Source organism: Punica granatum, chromosome 8, assembly GCF_007655135.1.
Source record: "Punica granatum isolate Tunisia-2019 chromosome 8, ASM765513v2, whole genome shotgun sequence".
NCBI lineage: Eukaryota > Viridiplantae > Streptophyta > Magnoliopsida > Myrtales > Lythraceae > Punica > Punica granatum.
In genome coordinates, this window is record NC_045134.1 from 6,879,864 (window position 1) to 6,896,456 (window position 16,593).

At 39.4% G+C, this 16,593-nt stretch overlaps 1 protein-coding gene and 1 pseudogene across 1 annotated transcript; both read right to left on the bottom strand.

Moving 5' to 3' along the window:
- Positions 1 to 309: 309 nt before the first annotated feature.
- LOC116187124 lies at positions 310 to 5,899 on the bottom strand (annotated as a pseudogene).
- A 2,571-nt stretch (positions 5,900 to 8,470) lies between these two features.
- On the bottom strand, positions 8,471 to 10,708 carry LOC116187349 (zinc finger BED domain-containing protein RICESLEEPER 2-like). The gene is made up of 3 exons (XM_031516007.1): positions 9,259 to 10,708; positions 8,806 to 9,118; positions 8,471 to 8,739 (listed from the first exon to the last, which is right to left on the bottom strand). The coding sequence occupies exons 1-3, from the start codon at positions 10,570 to 10,572 to the stop codon at positions 8,639 to 8,641; spliced, it is 1,728 nt and encodes a 575-aa protein (XP_031371867.1). The 5' UTR covers positions 10,573 to 10,708; the 3' UTR covers positions 8,471 to 8,638.
- Positions 10,709 to 16,593: the final 5,885 nt, after the last annotated feature.

The following is a 16,593-nucleotide window of genomic DNA, read 5'->3' on the forward strand; positions in this document are numbered from 1 at the left end:
CCTCATAGTCATTCTCCACTGCTTCCCATAAATCGCACCCTTCCATGTAAGCAGCCATCTTCACTGCCCATGCTTGATAATTTTCTCCATCAAACATAGGTGGCGCCATACTAGGGAAGCTGCTTGAGCCTGATTCCATTTTCTTCTGGCCTTCACTGGATGCAAAGACTCTCGACCAAGCAACTCACAGCCCCTTAAGATCAATTGCAGCTCTGATACCACTGTTAAATCTCTTAATTTAACCCTCACAGAAGACCAGCAAAACTGAATTTAGAGAGAATGAGAGAATGCAGATTTTACAGAGAGAAGGAAAAAAAAACTGTCTGCTATTTTTTTAATTCATCTGAAAACTTCAGTACAATATATCAAAGAAAAAACAGTTAACCCTTAAAACATAAAGCTGGAAAATAACTGCACCTATCGTGCTAAAACTAAGCACCTGAATACAAGCTAACTGATTCCTTAAAAATAGCCACAAAAAAAAAACAAACGATAATAACATTTGACTAACAAAAAAAAAAGGTAAAAACAGCTCTGATGCATTTATCTCCAACATCCACCAACTTCTAGTGCCGCCATGTTACTTGTTCCGTCTAGGACTACCTGAGCGAAACAAACATCCAGGACTGAGGCAGATGATATCTTGACCACGTCTAAAATGCAAATTGTGGCAACATGATTTTGACAGAAAAAGATCCATTAGTCACGGAGGAAATGGAATATATGGGTTAATGGCAGTCTCCGTAGTCGGGAGAGGAAACCAAGAAACAATTTAAATCTTCAGATGCAACTACCATTATCAAGAAGGGTGATATTAGGTGTTGAATCCTCGAGATCGTAAGGGTCACAGAGGTTTAAAAAATTGATTCAGATTGTTGAAGCATAAACTGAAATGTTTACGGACAGCTATGCATCCATATACACTCGAAATAATATCTGATTACAGGAAAAGAGGACCAACCTTGCCTTTACTGCCATCATTTCTCTTTTCCCATATCCGCAGTCTCAGCATACCAAAACAGGTCTCTTTGCAAGCTGGAGCAAAGCCGGCTTCAGCTGTTGGAGCGCGCAATGTTGTACCCGGATTGTCCACTGTGGCCTCCAATTCAACCTGCACAAAGGCAGCACGATCAAAACCTTCTTCGCTACGCAGCTCAATAGTTAGGACACTATGATGCATATATGTTCATCTAAAAGCCGTTAGTTGGAGATGGAAGTCGGGTTCGAGATCTGAGGAGCATACGGTACCTTATGACAATCATTCTCTGCTGTCATGTGCCAGAAACCCCATGTATTAATTTCCCACTTGATGACTCCATTCCATAGCGCAAATTCAAAAAATTTTCCACCATAATGAACTCCAATCTGCAACGATGCGCATCGTCTTAATAATATCAGATCAAAATCCTGTTTCAACAGAATCAACTCGATTCTGGCATATATCTAACCAGTAATGCTGCTCTAATATATGAAACAATGAGAACAGAACCTGAAAATAGTAAGATAAACGAGTTCTTTTCTTCTTATCTCATAGTTTTCCTATTAATATCGGAGCTAGGATGCTCTATAAACAGGAAAATCTTAATCATAGGAATATTGCCTCGCTGAGACCTAGTAAAGGGTATTGCAGAAAGACGTATAGATAGCGAATTTACAACTTAAGTTAGTTGTTCCCTCATGTCCATGTCGCAGACAGAGTAATGTACCAGTGCAGCATTTGCAAAGGTTTCATTCGGTCCAGGTATCTGCCTCAACCCGCCGGCTGCAGTCAAAGCAACTTCACCACTTGCACCTTCGAAGACGTTACACTGAACCTGATATAGTACATCAATCAACATTAGTCGGTCCCCCAAAGGCGAAGATGTACGAGTTTCGTATAAATGTTCAATAGCTAGAGAGCAGCTAGAAGTCTTACCCAAAACCATTTCCTTGGGAAGGCTCCACCCCAGTTCTTCTCCGAGTAAGACGGTGCATTTTGAAACTCAAACCTTTTCCCATCCCACTCGATCCAACCTGGAGAAGCAAGAAAATGGAAATCCTGAAGTTAGAAGCACGAGCATAGTCGTCAAAAGAAAATCTTCAAACATAAGCAAATGCAAGCAATGCGAAGAACCTCTACTAAGAATAAGTAGATGGCCTAATTCATGAATTTGGTAATGGACTGGATCTTGCCTGTCGAGAGCCCGCATGCCATGCAAACCTGCCAGTGCATTTCGAATAGAGGGAAGGCTGCAAGCCATCCCGCTGTCGACTTCTGTCTTGAGCCTACATCACCCCATCCATAGACAGGACGGGTACTATATTCCCAGCGTGCGGTTTTCACAGTTTCCACGGAATTGGACCTGCCATCAGAAGCATGGACTGAATAATGATGATGCAACTTCTATTCTGATTAATGCGATTCAGGACATGCATGGTTGTCAACCTTCATAGTAACCTCCCGATAAATTACAACTGTTATCAGTCCAATTAAACGTGTTATTTCACTCGATTAAAGTACATTAGCAAAGTATCTGTCTAAGATTATGTGTTCTTTTAGGCCAATAAATTCCAACAATAGGAAAGATCAAAGGCAACAAGAGTTGAAATGAGGAAGAGGTGAAGTTGCAATGAAGTTTTTTCTGCCGCGAGGGAGATAATGTCGTACCAACTAACATCCACCTTAGCTAGAACGTAACGATGAGAACCCTAGAAGTGAAATATATTCACCTGACATCATCGCGTATAAATTGATGCCAGAGCGGAGTAACTTGGAAACCTTCCAGCACCCTTTTATTGAAGTCCTGCAAGCAGAGCACGCAGTTATATATCCGATACTTCGCTTGACATATACTGCACAAGAATCAGGTTAAAGATAACAATCGGACAGAAAACGGGGCCTTAAACCTGGAAACAATGAAGAATGATTAAGAAACACACTGACAGGATATGGAGGCCCCAACAACATCCCTAACAGCATAGTTACTGCACCAGTCGGCAATGCTCGTGGAAGTACCTGTGGAGGGACCTCCTTATTTGGAGGCTTAGTGTCTTTGGCACAGATGAAAGTATTTCCCAGCATCAGATCTAGCCTGCCTACGCAAATAAATCTTGAGATCAAATCAAAGATCTACATACCGTCGTACGTTCACAAACTATGTATACATAGCATAAATTGCAATTTTCACAGGAAGAAGCACCGATTTTTCCAATGGCGTGAAAACGATTGACTCATGCGCAACAGGTTCAGCCCAATAATAAAGAAATCTCGTCACGATATGTAGCAATACATATGTTTCCAAAGCCAAATCAAGAACTTACTTGCCCAAAAGTTTGAGGAGTCCTTGGAGTAGTGGCATATGTACTTGTCATCAGCACCAAGAATCTGAGCCCCAACTCCAGTAAATCGGCCGGGTCCGTATCATGCCACCACGTCCAGTGCACTCGGTCTCTCGACTGAATAAATGAAGCAGAAGCTCTGCCGCTCTTCTGGAATGGACACCTTAAAGTACCAACCCTCAAAGAATTTTCCGGTACTTCCATCTAATTGGTATCTAATCAATTAACAATATTAGATGTTTTTTTTCTTTTGGCCGATTAACATTAGTTGTTTAATGGACTGACATTATTAGATCATAAAAACATTACAGGAGAAAAAGGACCATTTAGAATGTCACTAAAAACTATTCAGCACGAGAGATGCCTGGACGTGATTTTTTTTTTTTAATTTATTGATGCCTGGACATGACATTATTCAGCACAAGAAATTCCCATGATCCTATTTAGAGAACTTCTGAACATGGGCCTATTTGGATTTTTCGTTCTTTTCTATCCTACAGGAACTTTCAGTTTTCAGTATAACGATTTCTTCTTTTTTTTTAAGACGAGATTAATCCATTCGGGAGTTTATTTGGCCTTGACCAGAAGTATTTTTAATAATTGTCGAATCCCCACACACTGTAAATAAAATTCATCAATTAAAAGTTCAATTTGTCCTAAATCACGTCATCAGTGGTTTTATAGGTAATATTAGGAGACACAGTGAAATACAACCGACGCATGAAAGGAGTCCTATAAATATATATATGGGGCAAAACAAAGATTAGGATTTTCAGCCTCAAGCCAATGAGAAGGTTTAAAGGTGCAATCATAATTTATTACATTTACATGCAAGTAAATTACTTATAATCCTACTAAAGTTTTTTAATATTAAGTAAATCACATGTATTTCAAATAAATTTCACATATTTTAAAAATTAATTGGAACAAATTATTTAGACTTTTAGTAAATTACTTTAAATAAAGTAAATAACACGGATATCGAAAAAAATTTACTTGCACTATTAGTAAATCATATAAAATTTGAGAGAATTTAAATTTTTAATTAAAGCATATGAGTACACCGCATTATCATTTTTTGTGATTACGACATTACACTGTAGAATTTGCTAAATGAGGCCAAAAATTTTACGAAAAATGCCACATAATGCATCACCCACTCCCTTCACTTTGGGAAAGATTTCTAGCGTACTGCCAACTGTATGGTACCACTGCAATCTAAATCATTCATGCTTGAAATAAATAAAGGATAAATAAAATAAAAAATCGAATCTAACTATTAAAAAGGCAGCGGTATCGTACGGATCATTTTTTTGTGATTATAACATTACACTGTAGAATTTGCTAGACGAGGCCAAAAATTTTACGAAAAATGCCACATGATGCATCACCCACTCCCTTCACTTTGGGGAGATTTCTAGCGTACTGCCAGCGGTATGGTACCGCTGCAATCTAAACCATTCATACATAAAATAAATAAAGGATAAATAAAATAAAAAGTCGAATCTAACTGTTAAGAAGGCAGTTTTACCATACGGCTAGCGGTACACTAGAAACCTCCAACTTTCGAAGTACAAACCGGTGAGTATATTTGGATTTTCAACAAACTTTCCGGCCCTAACTCTTTTTTTGGAATTGCTTTTAAGTATAAAAAACCGCCCAAAAACCACTTGAGGATAAGAAAGACACATCATTTCGGTTTTTCCCATGGTTTTTAGACCCGGATACAACAAAAGAACATTTTAGATTCAATTGTCTAAATATTCTTATTAAACATACAAAATAAAATGCCCAAAAAAAAAGAATTAGCGCCAAATTACTTGGTATGCGAACTGCCATGTTAATTCGGATCTTGCGATAAAATGATGTGCAATTTCATTAATTAACGATTCCTATTCATTGAATAGACTAAGCAAAGATTGTTACCCGCTGTGAGGAGTTCGCATCTCCCGATTCGACGGTGTCGGCAAATAGATTGGATTCCCGCGAGAGAAACTCCCACTGATCTCCAACACCCGCCGGTCCACCGATGGAGAAATGGCCAATTTGCTTCCAGTAGCATAGCTCGAAACCGATATTCTAGAGCTGCGACAGGGCTTCAGCTTCGGCGAGCAGTGATGGAAAGAAGGAGAGCACCCAAGAGCGTGCTTGGGGACTTCCCTCTGGAACCTCGCCTCGAGGGAGAGGCGGTGGAGCTCGCCATGCACAGACATCGTGTTTGCCTCCATTGGACACAGGCGGAATCCTGGTGAACTAGACGAAGGGCAGCCCTCGAATTGAAGTAACATCGATCCGTAGTTCATCCACATCCACAGTCCGCCTACTAGGAAATCGTAGCGAGAACAAAATAAGCCAACTAGCCCGAGGTCGCACAGTCAATGGCCGTGGAGATGGCTGGGGATATGAAAGTATTCCAAATATGGTAATGTATACGAACCTGTCTGACATGTATTGCTTACCAGAAAGTCCAGTTTAATTATGGACATGAACGTCGCATGTTAAGAAGCGTAAGAACACCAAATACCTAAACTAATCTATAAAATAATCAGACTAATAACCCATTTCATGAAAAAAAATGTGACCAATTAACCAACCAACAAAACTGTTCCTGGTCAGAAATATAGTGAAATAACCTTTCCTAACTTTTACTTTTTCAAATAACAATTAAGGTAAAGCAGGGTCAGAAATTATCAACTAATATTATCAACTAATCAGTTATTGGAGGGTCCCATTGGCGTGCATCCAGTAGGAATTGTTGCGGGTCGAGGACTCCTTCTCCTTCCCCCTCGAAGTGGATGGAACTTGAAGGATTTCTTAAGAACGGAGCAAAAGAAAGTAAGATATTAGTGACCACTCGCTCTCTTCGTGTGGCCAAAACTATGACTCCAACATATCATGAATTGACGTCTTATCTGAGGGTGAGTCACTCTCTCTGTTAATGCAACCGGCAGTGAAACCAGAGTATGAGTGGAAAGGTCAAAATTTAGAAGTTATCGCAACAGAAATTCATAAGTGTGTTGGAGTCCCCCTTGCAATTAAGACGATTGGGTGACTATTGTTGTTTTCGAGAAATGCAGAGGAAGACTGGTCGAACTTCAAGAATAATGACTTATCGAGGATAAATCAGGAGGAATGTGACATTTTGCCATCCCTTAAGCTGACCTATGGTTTCCTGCTATCACATTTGAAGCAATGTTTAGCATACTGCTGCTTGTTTTCGAAAGATTATGAGCTAGGCACATCTGAGCTCATTCATCTTTGGATGGCTCAGGGTTTTATCAAACCCTTGCACAATAAGAAAGTCCTCGAAGAAGTTGGTAATGATTACATTATGGAGCTGCTTTCTAGATCTTTTTCCAGAATGTAGAAGAAGACAAGTATGGCAACAATGTGAGATGCAAAATGCATGGTTTGATGCATGACCTCACGCAGTTGGTAGCAAGAGATAATTGCTTCCCCATTGATGGCTCGCATGAGAAAAGGCTCCCACAAGGAGCTCGCCATGTATCCCCGATTGATATGGATGCGTTGAAAGGATTTGAGGGAGAGAGAAGAATAAGATCCCTGATTCTCATTGGAAATGAGAGGATTATTGAAAATGAGAGGATTAAGATTGCTCATCTGGACGTTTCATGTTTTAGAAATCTACGGGCACTAAATGTTCGTTATGTCGGCATAGAGGCGATATCCACTCTTGGTGAACTAAAGCATTTGAGGAGCCTCGATCTTTCGTGGAATTTCAAGTTGAGGTATCTCCCCAACTGCATCAGTAGGTTGTGCAATTTGGAGACACTTAATCTGATAAGATGTTGGAGTCTAGAAAGATTACCAAGTGGCATTATGAAGTTGGTCAATTTAAAGCAGCTTGATGGGAGTGAATGTTATAGGTTAACGCACATGCCAAGGGGGATCAGGAAGTTTACTAGTATGCAAATGTTAGGTACATTCAGGGTGGGAGAGGAGTCGAACCCAAGGGCGGCAACGTTTGAATGAGCTTAGCAGACTTACCAAATTGAAGAATGAAGATTTGACCATTCGAGGCTTGGAAAGAGTTGGGCATACCATTTCGAGCCAGATGAATGCTTCCTTCTCAATGGAGAAGTTTGCTCTTCAATCTCTAGTACTACATTGGGATGACTATGGGAAAGCTCGGGCCAATGCAGAAGAAGTCGCAGAACGATTGCGACCCCATAGAGATCTTAAAGGATTGATGAGGATGCAAGGACATGGCGGCGGCAGACTTCCATCCTGAGTTTCTCAACTGCATGAACTAATCAGCATTGAGTTTATCTGTTGTGATCAGTGCAGGAGGCATCTACCACCTTTAGATCAACTCCCTTTTTCCTCAAAAGCATCATCTCCTTGTGGAATTTGGAGAGCGTAGAAACATCGGAAAGTTGGACACCGCAGTCTAATTTCTTCCCATCCCTAGAAGAAAAAGAGCTGATGGGTTTGTGGAAATTCTAGGGATGGGAGAGGAGGAGCAGGAGGGGCAACAGAATTGAAGACGAGGACGACGATTCATTGTTAGTGCTCCCCATTTTCTCTGACAAGGTCAAGGTCTCCACGGATTACATCCCAAGGTTCTCTTACGTGCAAGGTAAACAGCTGCAACTGAGTGGAATCGAGAAAATTCTTTTACACCCGATTACTAACGGCAGTGCCAACATCATCGACGATTAGGACTAGGCCTGGCAATTCGTGTCGTGTCGTGTTTATACGTGTCGTGTCTAATCGGGTTCGTGTCATCAAAGTCATAACCCGTACACGACACGATTATTAAACGGGTCAGATTTTGAAAACACGAACACGACCTGTTTATATCCGTGTCAACCCGGACACGACACGTTTAAACCTGTTTATCGAAACGTGTCATAATAGGTACGTGTTCGTACACGACACGATTATATCCGATTACCCGACACGTTAACACGACCCGTTTATTCGATTAGTCCGGTTACACGGACACGTTAACACGACCCGTTTATCCGATCAACTCGATTACATGGACACGTTAACACGACCCGTTTATTCGACACGTAAACACGACCCGTTTATTCGACACATTAGCACGATTACGACCTGTTTATTCCGAACAGAAATTTCTAGGAAGTACAAATATCATGATATGTAAGTCTAGTCTTAAAATAGATCACAATAACTTATAATTGCATCATATCATTAATTCTTCCAAAGTAGGTAGCATTGTTCAAATAAAGAGTAATTAGGCTAACTCAGATGAAATGCTGACAATGCTAGTAGTAGCCAATCAAGAACCAAAGATGCCCTTGCAGTGATGGCATCTGAATTGATCGCTCCTTTAATTAACCACGGTATTAGACCCTTGAGTTGATGGCTCCTCACTAATATTTAAGTTCATCACATCCTCTGTAATTTGATCCATGGAAATCCCACAACTATCTACATTCAAAAAAGAGAGAGATCAACAAAAGAACTTTAGAAATCAGAATTGAAAAGTAAACTTACCAGTTAATCCATAAAGCCAATCTCGAGAGCACATGAGTGCTTCCACAAGATCGGGTTTCAAAGAACTCCGATACTGATCGAGAACACGACCTCCGCAGCTGAATGCTGCTTCAGAGGCAACCGTGGATACGGGAATACTCAAAATATCACGAGTCATCCTTGCAACCGTCGGATATCGTTGGGAGTTAAGCTTCCAATACTCAAGAATGTCCAAGTCCGTCTTTCTATCACTCCTTGTCTCATCTAAGTACTTTTCTAACTCAGACTTTTTCGAAGACGCTGAATACACATTATCAGCATAATCATCGAACTCCTGATAAAAAATTAAAAATAACAAGGAGAATGAAATGACAAACATATTCCAAGTGCAAATGACAACAAGAAAAAGAAAATACATGGGGGACAAATACAAATATTGATAAAGTAATATACATAACATTATTAAAATTTTACCTCTAGCATATCTACGGATTCTGACTCTTGATCAAGATTTGACGCCACTTTCTCTTGTAATGCAGATGTTCGATTCACCTTTTGATGTGTTGTGTATTCTTCATACAATGAGAATAATTTGTCTCGAACAGTCTGAAATTCTGAAGATTGACTACCATACAACTTTCTGTAACTCCAATCCACAAACTCAAGTTTATACCTAGGGTCCAATATCACCGCAATCGATAAAATCACAGAAAATTCAGACCAGTATTTTTCAAATTTCATAAGCATCCTCAACGACATTGCTCTCAGATCTTCATCTGTCCCATCACTATACTCCTTGAGCATTACATATGCTTTGAAAATGGAAGGAAAGTATAGATTTGCAGTCGGATACTTACTTCCAGAAAATAAGTTCGTAATCTCAAAGAAAACCCCCAAGAACTTCTTTATCTTCTCAATCTTCTGCCATTCCAATGAGGTAGGACAATTTGTATAATTTGAATCACTTAACTCTAGGTGGCAAAATGCACGGCGATAATAAAATGCACTTTCAAGCATAAGAAAGGTTGAATTCCAACGAGTAGGGACATCTTGCCTCAAGCCTTTCTTCGGATTCAAAGACATGAGTCTCACACATTCAAGAAACTTTTCTTTTCTAACTTGAGACCCCTTAACATACTTGACACTCTCCCGCACTTTGTCGACTGCAACATCAATCTCTTTTAGTCCATCTTGCACAATCAAATTAATTATGTGGGCACAACATCGTTGATGGAAGAATTCACCTTTGGCTAGGAGTGCATAATTCAAATTTAAATGCGATCTCAACAAGCCCACGAAAGTGTCATTGGCAGAGGCATTGTCCAAAGTAATAGAAAATAATCTTCCCTCAATACCCCACTCAGCTAACAAAGAGGTAATCTTATTGCACAATGCCACACCGGTATGTGGAGGTGGCATCAGGGAGAAATTCAGAATCCTCTTTTGCAAAATCCAATTTTTGTCAATAAAATGTGCAGTCAAAGAGAGATACCCATCAGTAGCAATCGAGGTCCACAAATCAGATGTCAAACAAATCCTACCACTAGCTTCCTCAAGCAAGCATTTAATCCGTGACTTCTCTTTCTTATAAACTTTCAACACATCAGCCCTTGCAGTGTTTCGAGATATAACAGAGACCGACTCACGCAAATATGAGAACACAGATCTAATTCCAGCATACTCCACGAAGGCAAGAGGCAGATCATGCATAATCATGGCAGCAATCAATAACTCACGAAAGCGTTCAGGATCAAATGTAGCATTTCTCAAAGAAATATCATGGTTCATGAGCAACTGACCAACATCTCGTGTATCCTTACGAACGCATTTTTCACTATGCCTTTTCAGATTTCCAGTCCCATATTGACTATCAGAAATAAAAATAGCGCCGCACTTCTTGCACTTACAACGACTCTTACCATCAATCGTCGATGTCCCTGCCTGAGCTCCTGTTACAGTGTCTTTGATCTCATCTCCAATGAGCTCAATTACATCATCATCTTCATTTATTGTGAATAAAGGATTTTCCTTCCCAGAGGATTCCAGGTTCACCTCCAAATTATTTTCTGAACTCATCTCTAAATAAAATAGACAATGAGAAATCGGTTAATGCAAATGGAAAAAGAACACGCAAATTAAATTGCAAAAGTATGGTGACAAGATATGACAAGATAGCCAGCATAAAGTGCATAAAGTATGTTTCAGGCAACTATCCAATGTATATTTAAGAAAGTTCATTGTTAAAGAAGTCCTCTCCCAATCAACAGTGCCTCCAACGGGAAAGCTCAGTACTTTAAGTTATCATATACTAATTTCACCTAGAATTTCTACCTTGTCTCAGCATTGCCACTGAGTATTGGGATTAACCACATTATGAGCGCCATTCATAGTGGCTGAATATTCAGTAAGACAGACAAAGAGAGACCTCCCACTCATGTACAATTGCTCAAATGAAACTGGAAACATCCTGCATTCCTTTCTTCAGGCAATTTCAGTCACACTAACCGAAAAATAACATCACCAAAATGCATTCAAAATCATAAGAGCAGAGGAGGACAGCAGCAACAGCTCGAATGTCAACGATGAGAATAGAAATGAAAATAAAGTTACAAGAACTGACCGGATCAAATGATGAATCACTGCCACCATCGCTGTGTCCAACAGATTACAGTAACCAAGGCTGGGATCCACTGATTGCGGCAAAGAAATGAAGGATCAGCAGAGATAAGAACAATTTCCTTTAGCAGAACAGGAAGAAACCGAAGTTAGATCAGAAGAAAAGGCCAGCGGCAGTGATGATAGTGACGATCAAGACTTGAGAGCAAGGGGCGCGTCACGGTGGAGCGATGGAGGCTTCTTCAGTTCTTCTGCTGACAGTGACAGAGGTGGAGGCGGAACGGGAACTTCCCAAGCAAGCAGCGCAGTAGCAGGAGGAATTTTAAAATTAGGGTTAGTGGAAGGGTATATTGGTAAATTCGATTAGATAAACGGGTTAACGGATTACACGATTAAATAACACGATTAAACACGTTTAAATAAACAGGTTTAATCGTGTCTAATCGGGTTATGCGAGTTCAACCCGTTAAGACACGTTTATTAATCGTGTCTAAACGGGTTGAACCCGTTTAGACCGAATATCAAAAAACCTCAACCCGAACCCGTTTAACTTCGTGTCGTATCCATGTCGTGTTATCGTGTCGTGTCAAATATTGCCGGCCCTAATTAGGACGATGGCCTCCTCCATATCTCCTATGTCTCTCTCTGCAGTGACTTCACTCACCATCAAAGTTGTGGTGGACGCAGAGCACTTTCTGGTGGACTTGTTTCAATCCCTACTGTTACTCCAGTCTTGTCACAACCCGAAATTTCAGCTGAATTTCCCTTATTTTTCTTTGATATTCGTTACCACATAACTATTAACATAAAACAAGGTTTCAATAGACTCTCAAAAATATAAAACCAATCCAGCAAGCTCTAATATGTATATATATCTCAAAAGAGATTAATTTTCTTTTCTCAACCAATCACTAAACCAAAACTAAACAAAAATTTCATGTCGTAATATATTCAAATACATTCTATACAAAAAAAATACTTATCAAATAACTAATACTCCTACCTAGTCCTCCGAGCTGATCCCCGATATCAAAAGAGTTCTCCAGTACTGCTAGTCTAGCTCTCGCTCATCTGAAAAATATATGCAGAATGTGAGTTGTATCTCAATGAGTACTATATTTCAAAGCAAAATGACTTATTATTATTAAATAATATTTAATTGCAAGGAAACAAATATTCAAATAAATAATACAATCACATTCAATCTAGCTATCAGCTTACCCGCATATATAAGCGGTATATATTATATTATATATATACATATTTAACAAAAATTAATTTTATCCAATACTAAACTTAAGTCCCACTAACAAATACACACAACTCTTCCAATCATTTCTCTAATATCCTATATCATGTAAACTTCAAATATCCATTCATTAGTGTTCCATAGCAACTCACAACACAATAGCTTGACAGATCAAATTCTAACAACAACACGGCTTTCACAGAATAACTTCAGACAATCTTAACAATCATCACATCTCTAACAATCATACTAAACAAACAATATACAACACAATCAATCTATATAGCCATAGGGTTGCATTTCCTCACAACAGTGTTATGACATTATTGTGACCCCGCATATCTCATTCATATCATCCTTAACTCTCAATATCCATATCTCATAAGCGGGGGCCGCCTATTAACCTCTGGCGGTAAGAGTTGACTTTAATTTATATTCCGTTGGGTCAAGCGGCCGATCGGGTCCCTTTTTCTATTCCGCCGGGTCCAGCGGCTGATCCGGCCCATATTTATATTCCGCCAGGTCCAGCGGCCAATCATGCCCCTATTTATATTTCGCCGAGTCCAACGGCCGATCTGACCCATATTTATATTCCGCCGGGTCCAGCGGCCAATCAAGCCCATTTTATAATCCACCGAGTCCAGCAATCCTATGGTTATATTTAAAATAAAAACACAAGCATAATTAATTGCAGACATGCCATCTCACATCATATGTCATCATACACAAGCATAATCCAAATCACATTACAATGGCAGCATGTTATCATCACATATTTCATACACAAACAACATATACAAGACTGATTCCTTAATCTCTAACTATCATAATATTCTTCTTAAATAATTTATATAACTATAATACATCATTTCACAAGTGAATAGAGTACTCACATAATATATATATATATATATATATATATGTCATTTCACAATGGAATGAAGTAAATCTCTAGAAAGATAGCAAATTGAGGCAACCCTTCAGAGTGTAAGGATTCAGTATCCATGATCCCTATTATTTGCAAGCGTTAGATTAGATAATAAAATATAGTACCATCTTAGGAACTTCTGACACCTTCCACAATCTTTTTTATAGCCTATTATTTTCAATAAGTCCAGATATATATATATATATATATATATCATATTCATTATGTGCATTTCTCATCTATGTCAAAAACTACCTAAAACAATCTCCATAATTCTCATTTAAACAAAATTGATTGCTCTTGTTAATTTCAAGGTAAATGAGAGATTCATAAAAGACCAAATACATACGAGCACATTTAAAACGAATTTACCGGTCCAAAGTCCAAACATTAGTAAAAGTAACATTTCTAACTTGAGAAGACAGAAATCGACTTAACATACCAAAATCAAATATGACCAACAAGGAAGATCGAGCTTAAAGAACATGAAAGTGGTCAATGTTGGACTCGAGGAAAGAAAATTCAATAAACCCGCACATTATGGAAAATATGATAGTTAATATTGTTATTTCAGAAAAATTCCAAAATTTTACCTAAAATAGTAGATTTAGACACGAATCTATACGAACAAAAATCATTGCAATCCGATGTCTGAGCGAGCCTGACGAGCCTCCTGAAGTTGCTGGTGCGGGCTGTTGCGAAACAAACCCGGACCAAGCGATGACCCAACTTCGAAAACTCGGCTCTCTCTCTATAAAACTCCGAATACTACAATTTTGGAGTCTCTGGAAAGCTTATAGTGTGGGCTATGTTTTAGAAACAAACGGACATGTCAAAACATGAAGAAATCAGTTCAAAAATGCAGGTCGAAGTTGACGTTTCGTTATGATTTTCAAAATTTGGAATCGCGATAACTTTCAAACCGTATAACGAAAACCAATTCCGTAAAAGGCCACACCATTCAAATGATCAGAGAAGCCTAACCATATAAAATTTTCGAACTAATAACATCTTATCATCCAGCGTTTTCCCCAACCTCAAATTATCCAAACCGATCTAAATTGCCCCAAAATTACACCAAGAACCATCTAACCAATCAACTTAGCACTTCACCATGATTTTCAGTATTTAAAGCCAAGCAAAACATCTCCAAAATAATAGGGCCAACATCCCATACCAGTCCACTAGTTAACAGTCTAGATTAGGGATAAGAAATGTCACCGATTCCTCTTTTTTTGAGAGGGTTCTGCTGCTAATTGGAGGAAGAGCAGGGAGCTGAATTGGTCGACCATCGAATCAGAGAGCAAAGTCAAGCTCTTCCTTGCTATCTCCACACTCCTCTTTCTCTCTCTATCTCGACACTTCCTTGCTTTGTTTCCCTTCGACTCCCCACCCCCCCCCCCCCCCCCCCCCCCCCCCCCCCCCCCCCCCCCCAAGGAAACAGAACAGCAAAGAACAGGAAAAATTAATGGGGGAGGAATGTTGACCACGTGGGGTCCATGCCTCCACTCCTTTTTGTTTTTGTTTTATAATTTCTCCAGCAACATATATATAACATATGTATATATATAAGTATGTATGTGTATGTATGCCATTTGAAATTAAAAAAAAAAAATCAGAAGTATGTATGTGTATGTATGCCATTTGAAATATAAAAAAAAATTCAAGTCACGCAATCCAGTCTCTTGTAATCCGTCACCGCACCTGCCTGAAAGCTCTCTCTGGGAGGGCGATCCTCCAATACCTACCCGCCGTTGAGACGCTGGAAATTTCTAATTGCAAAGAGCTTGATTTATCCACCGAAGGTGATGATGACGACGATGACGAAGGTGGTGGTGGTGAAGGCACTCACAATCTGAATCAGCAGTTGCTTCAGGGTCATCACCAACTCCGCTATCTTAGGATCGAAGAAATTCATAAAGATGAAGGCTTTGCCTGAGTGGTTCCAGTGCCTCTCCAATCTTAAGCATTTAGTGATTCGGTTTTGCCTTGGCTTGAAGCCTCTGCCTGGAGTACTGATTCTTCCGCTTCTCACCACCCTCGAGTCATTGCACTTAGAATCCTGCCCACTGCTTGACTTCTCAGGGAAGTCAGAAGATCAAGAACATGGGCAACCTAATATACAGCTCGCTAAACTTAGAGAGCTGCGATTCTATGGTATCCCTAAGATGGAGATTCTCTCGTGGTGGAATCAACACCTCACTAACCGTGAAAGTCTTTGCTGCGTTTTGAAACCAAATCAGATTTTGATTTTGAAAAAAAGTGGTATAAATGGGGTTTACATTTTGACTTTGTATGAGTTATTTTGTTTTATTGTTGGTAGGATTAAGTTAAAAGTGTGATTTTAAAATCATATTGTGAAACCAAACAAAGCATAACTCTCGCTTACTGCACCAACCTCTTGATGCGGCAAAATAGGTTCTAACAACCCTGTCTAAGGAAAATGACCTCCAGAGCACAACTGACAGCCTATGACTGTGAAAAGACAAGATTTAAGCCAAATTTCATCATTTAGGGCCTCAGACAAGCATTTTTATGTTATTCGGGCGTTTTTGCAATTTTAGAAAAAGTTATGTCTTTCATGTAATTTAGGCATTTTAATTCCTATTTAAGAATTGTAAAACCCTAGGGTTGAGTAGTTGTCTTTTGATCAATTTATAAAAATTGGAACTTTCGTGCTCTTTGCCCATTATCGGATTAGTTTCGAATTGGATGTCAATTTCCTAGGAATTCGAAGAATCAATAGCGATTGAAGGTCGTATTTTCGATATTTTGCTGAATTAAAGGGTCTGACAGGTTCTTTGCGTGTACGTTACGTCATCTCCCAAGTGGTTTTTCAATCTCACCTCACTTAAATTCCTTGAACTCAAAGAGTATACCGAAGGAGAGGAGTGGCCTAAGATTTCTCACATCCGCCATGTTCCTATCCGTTGAATGACCAATGGTCTCCTTCATCTTCCCTCAGTTGCGTCAATCAATTTTAAGCAGGATGGTAGTTCCTCTAAGCTGTCGAGAT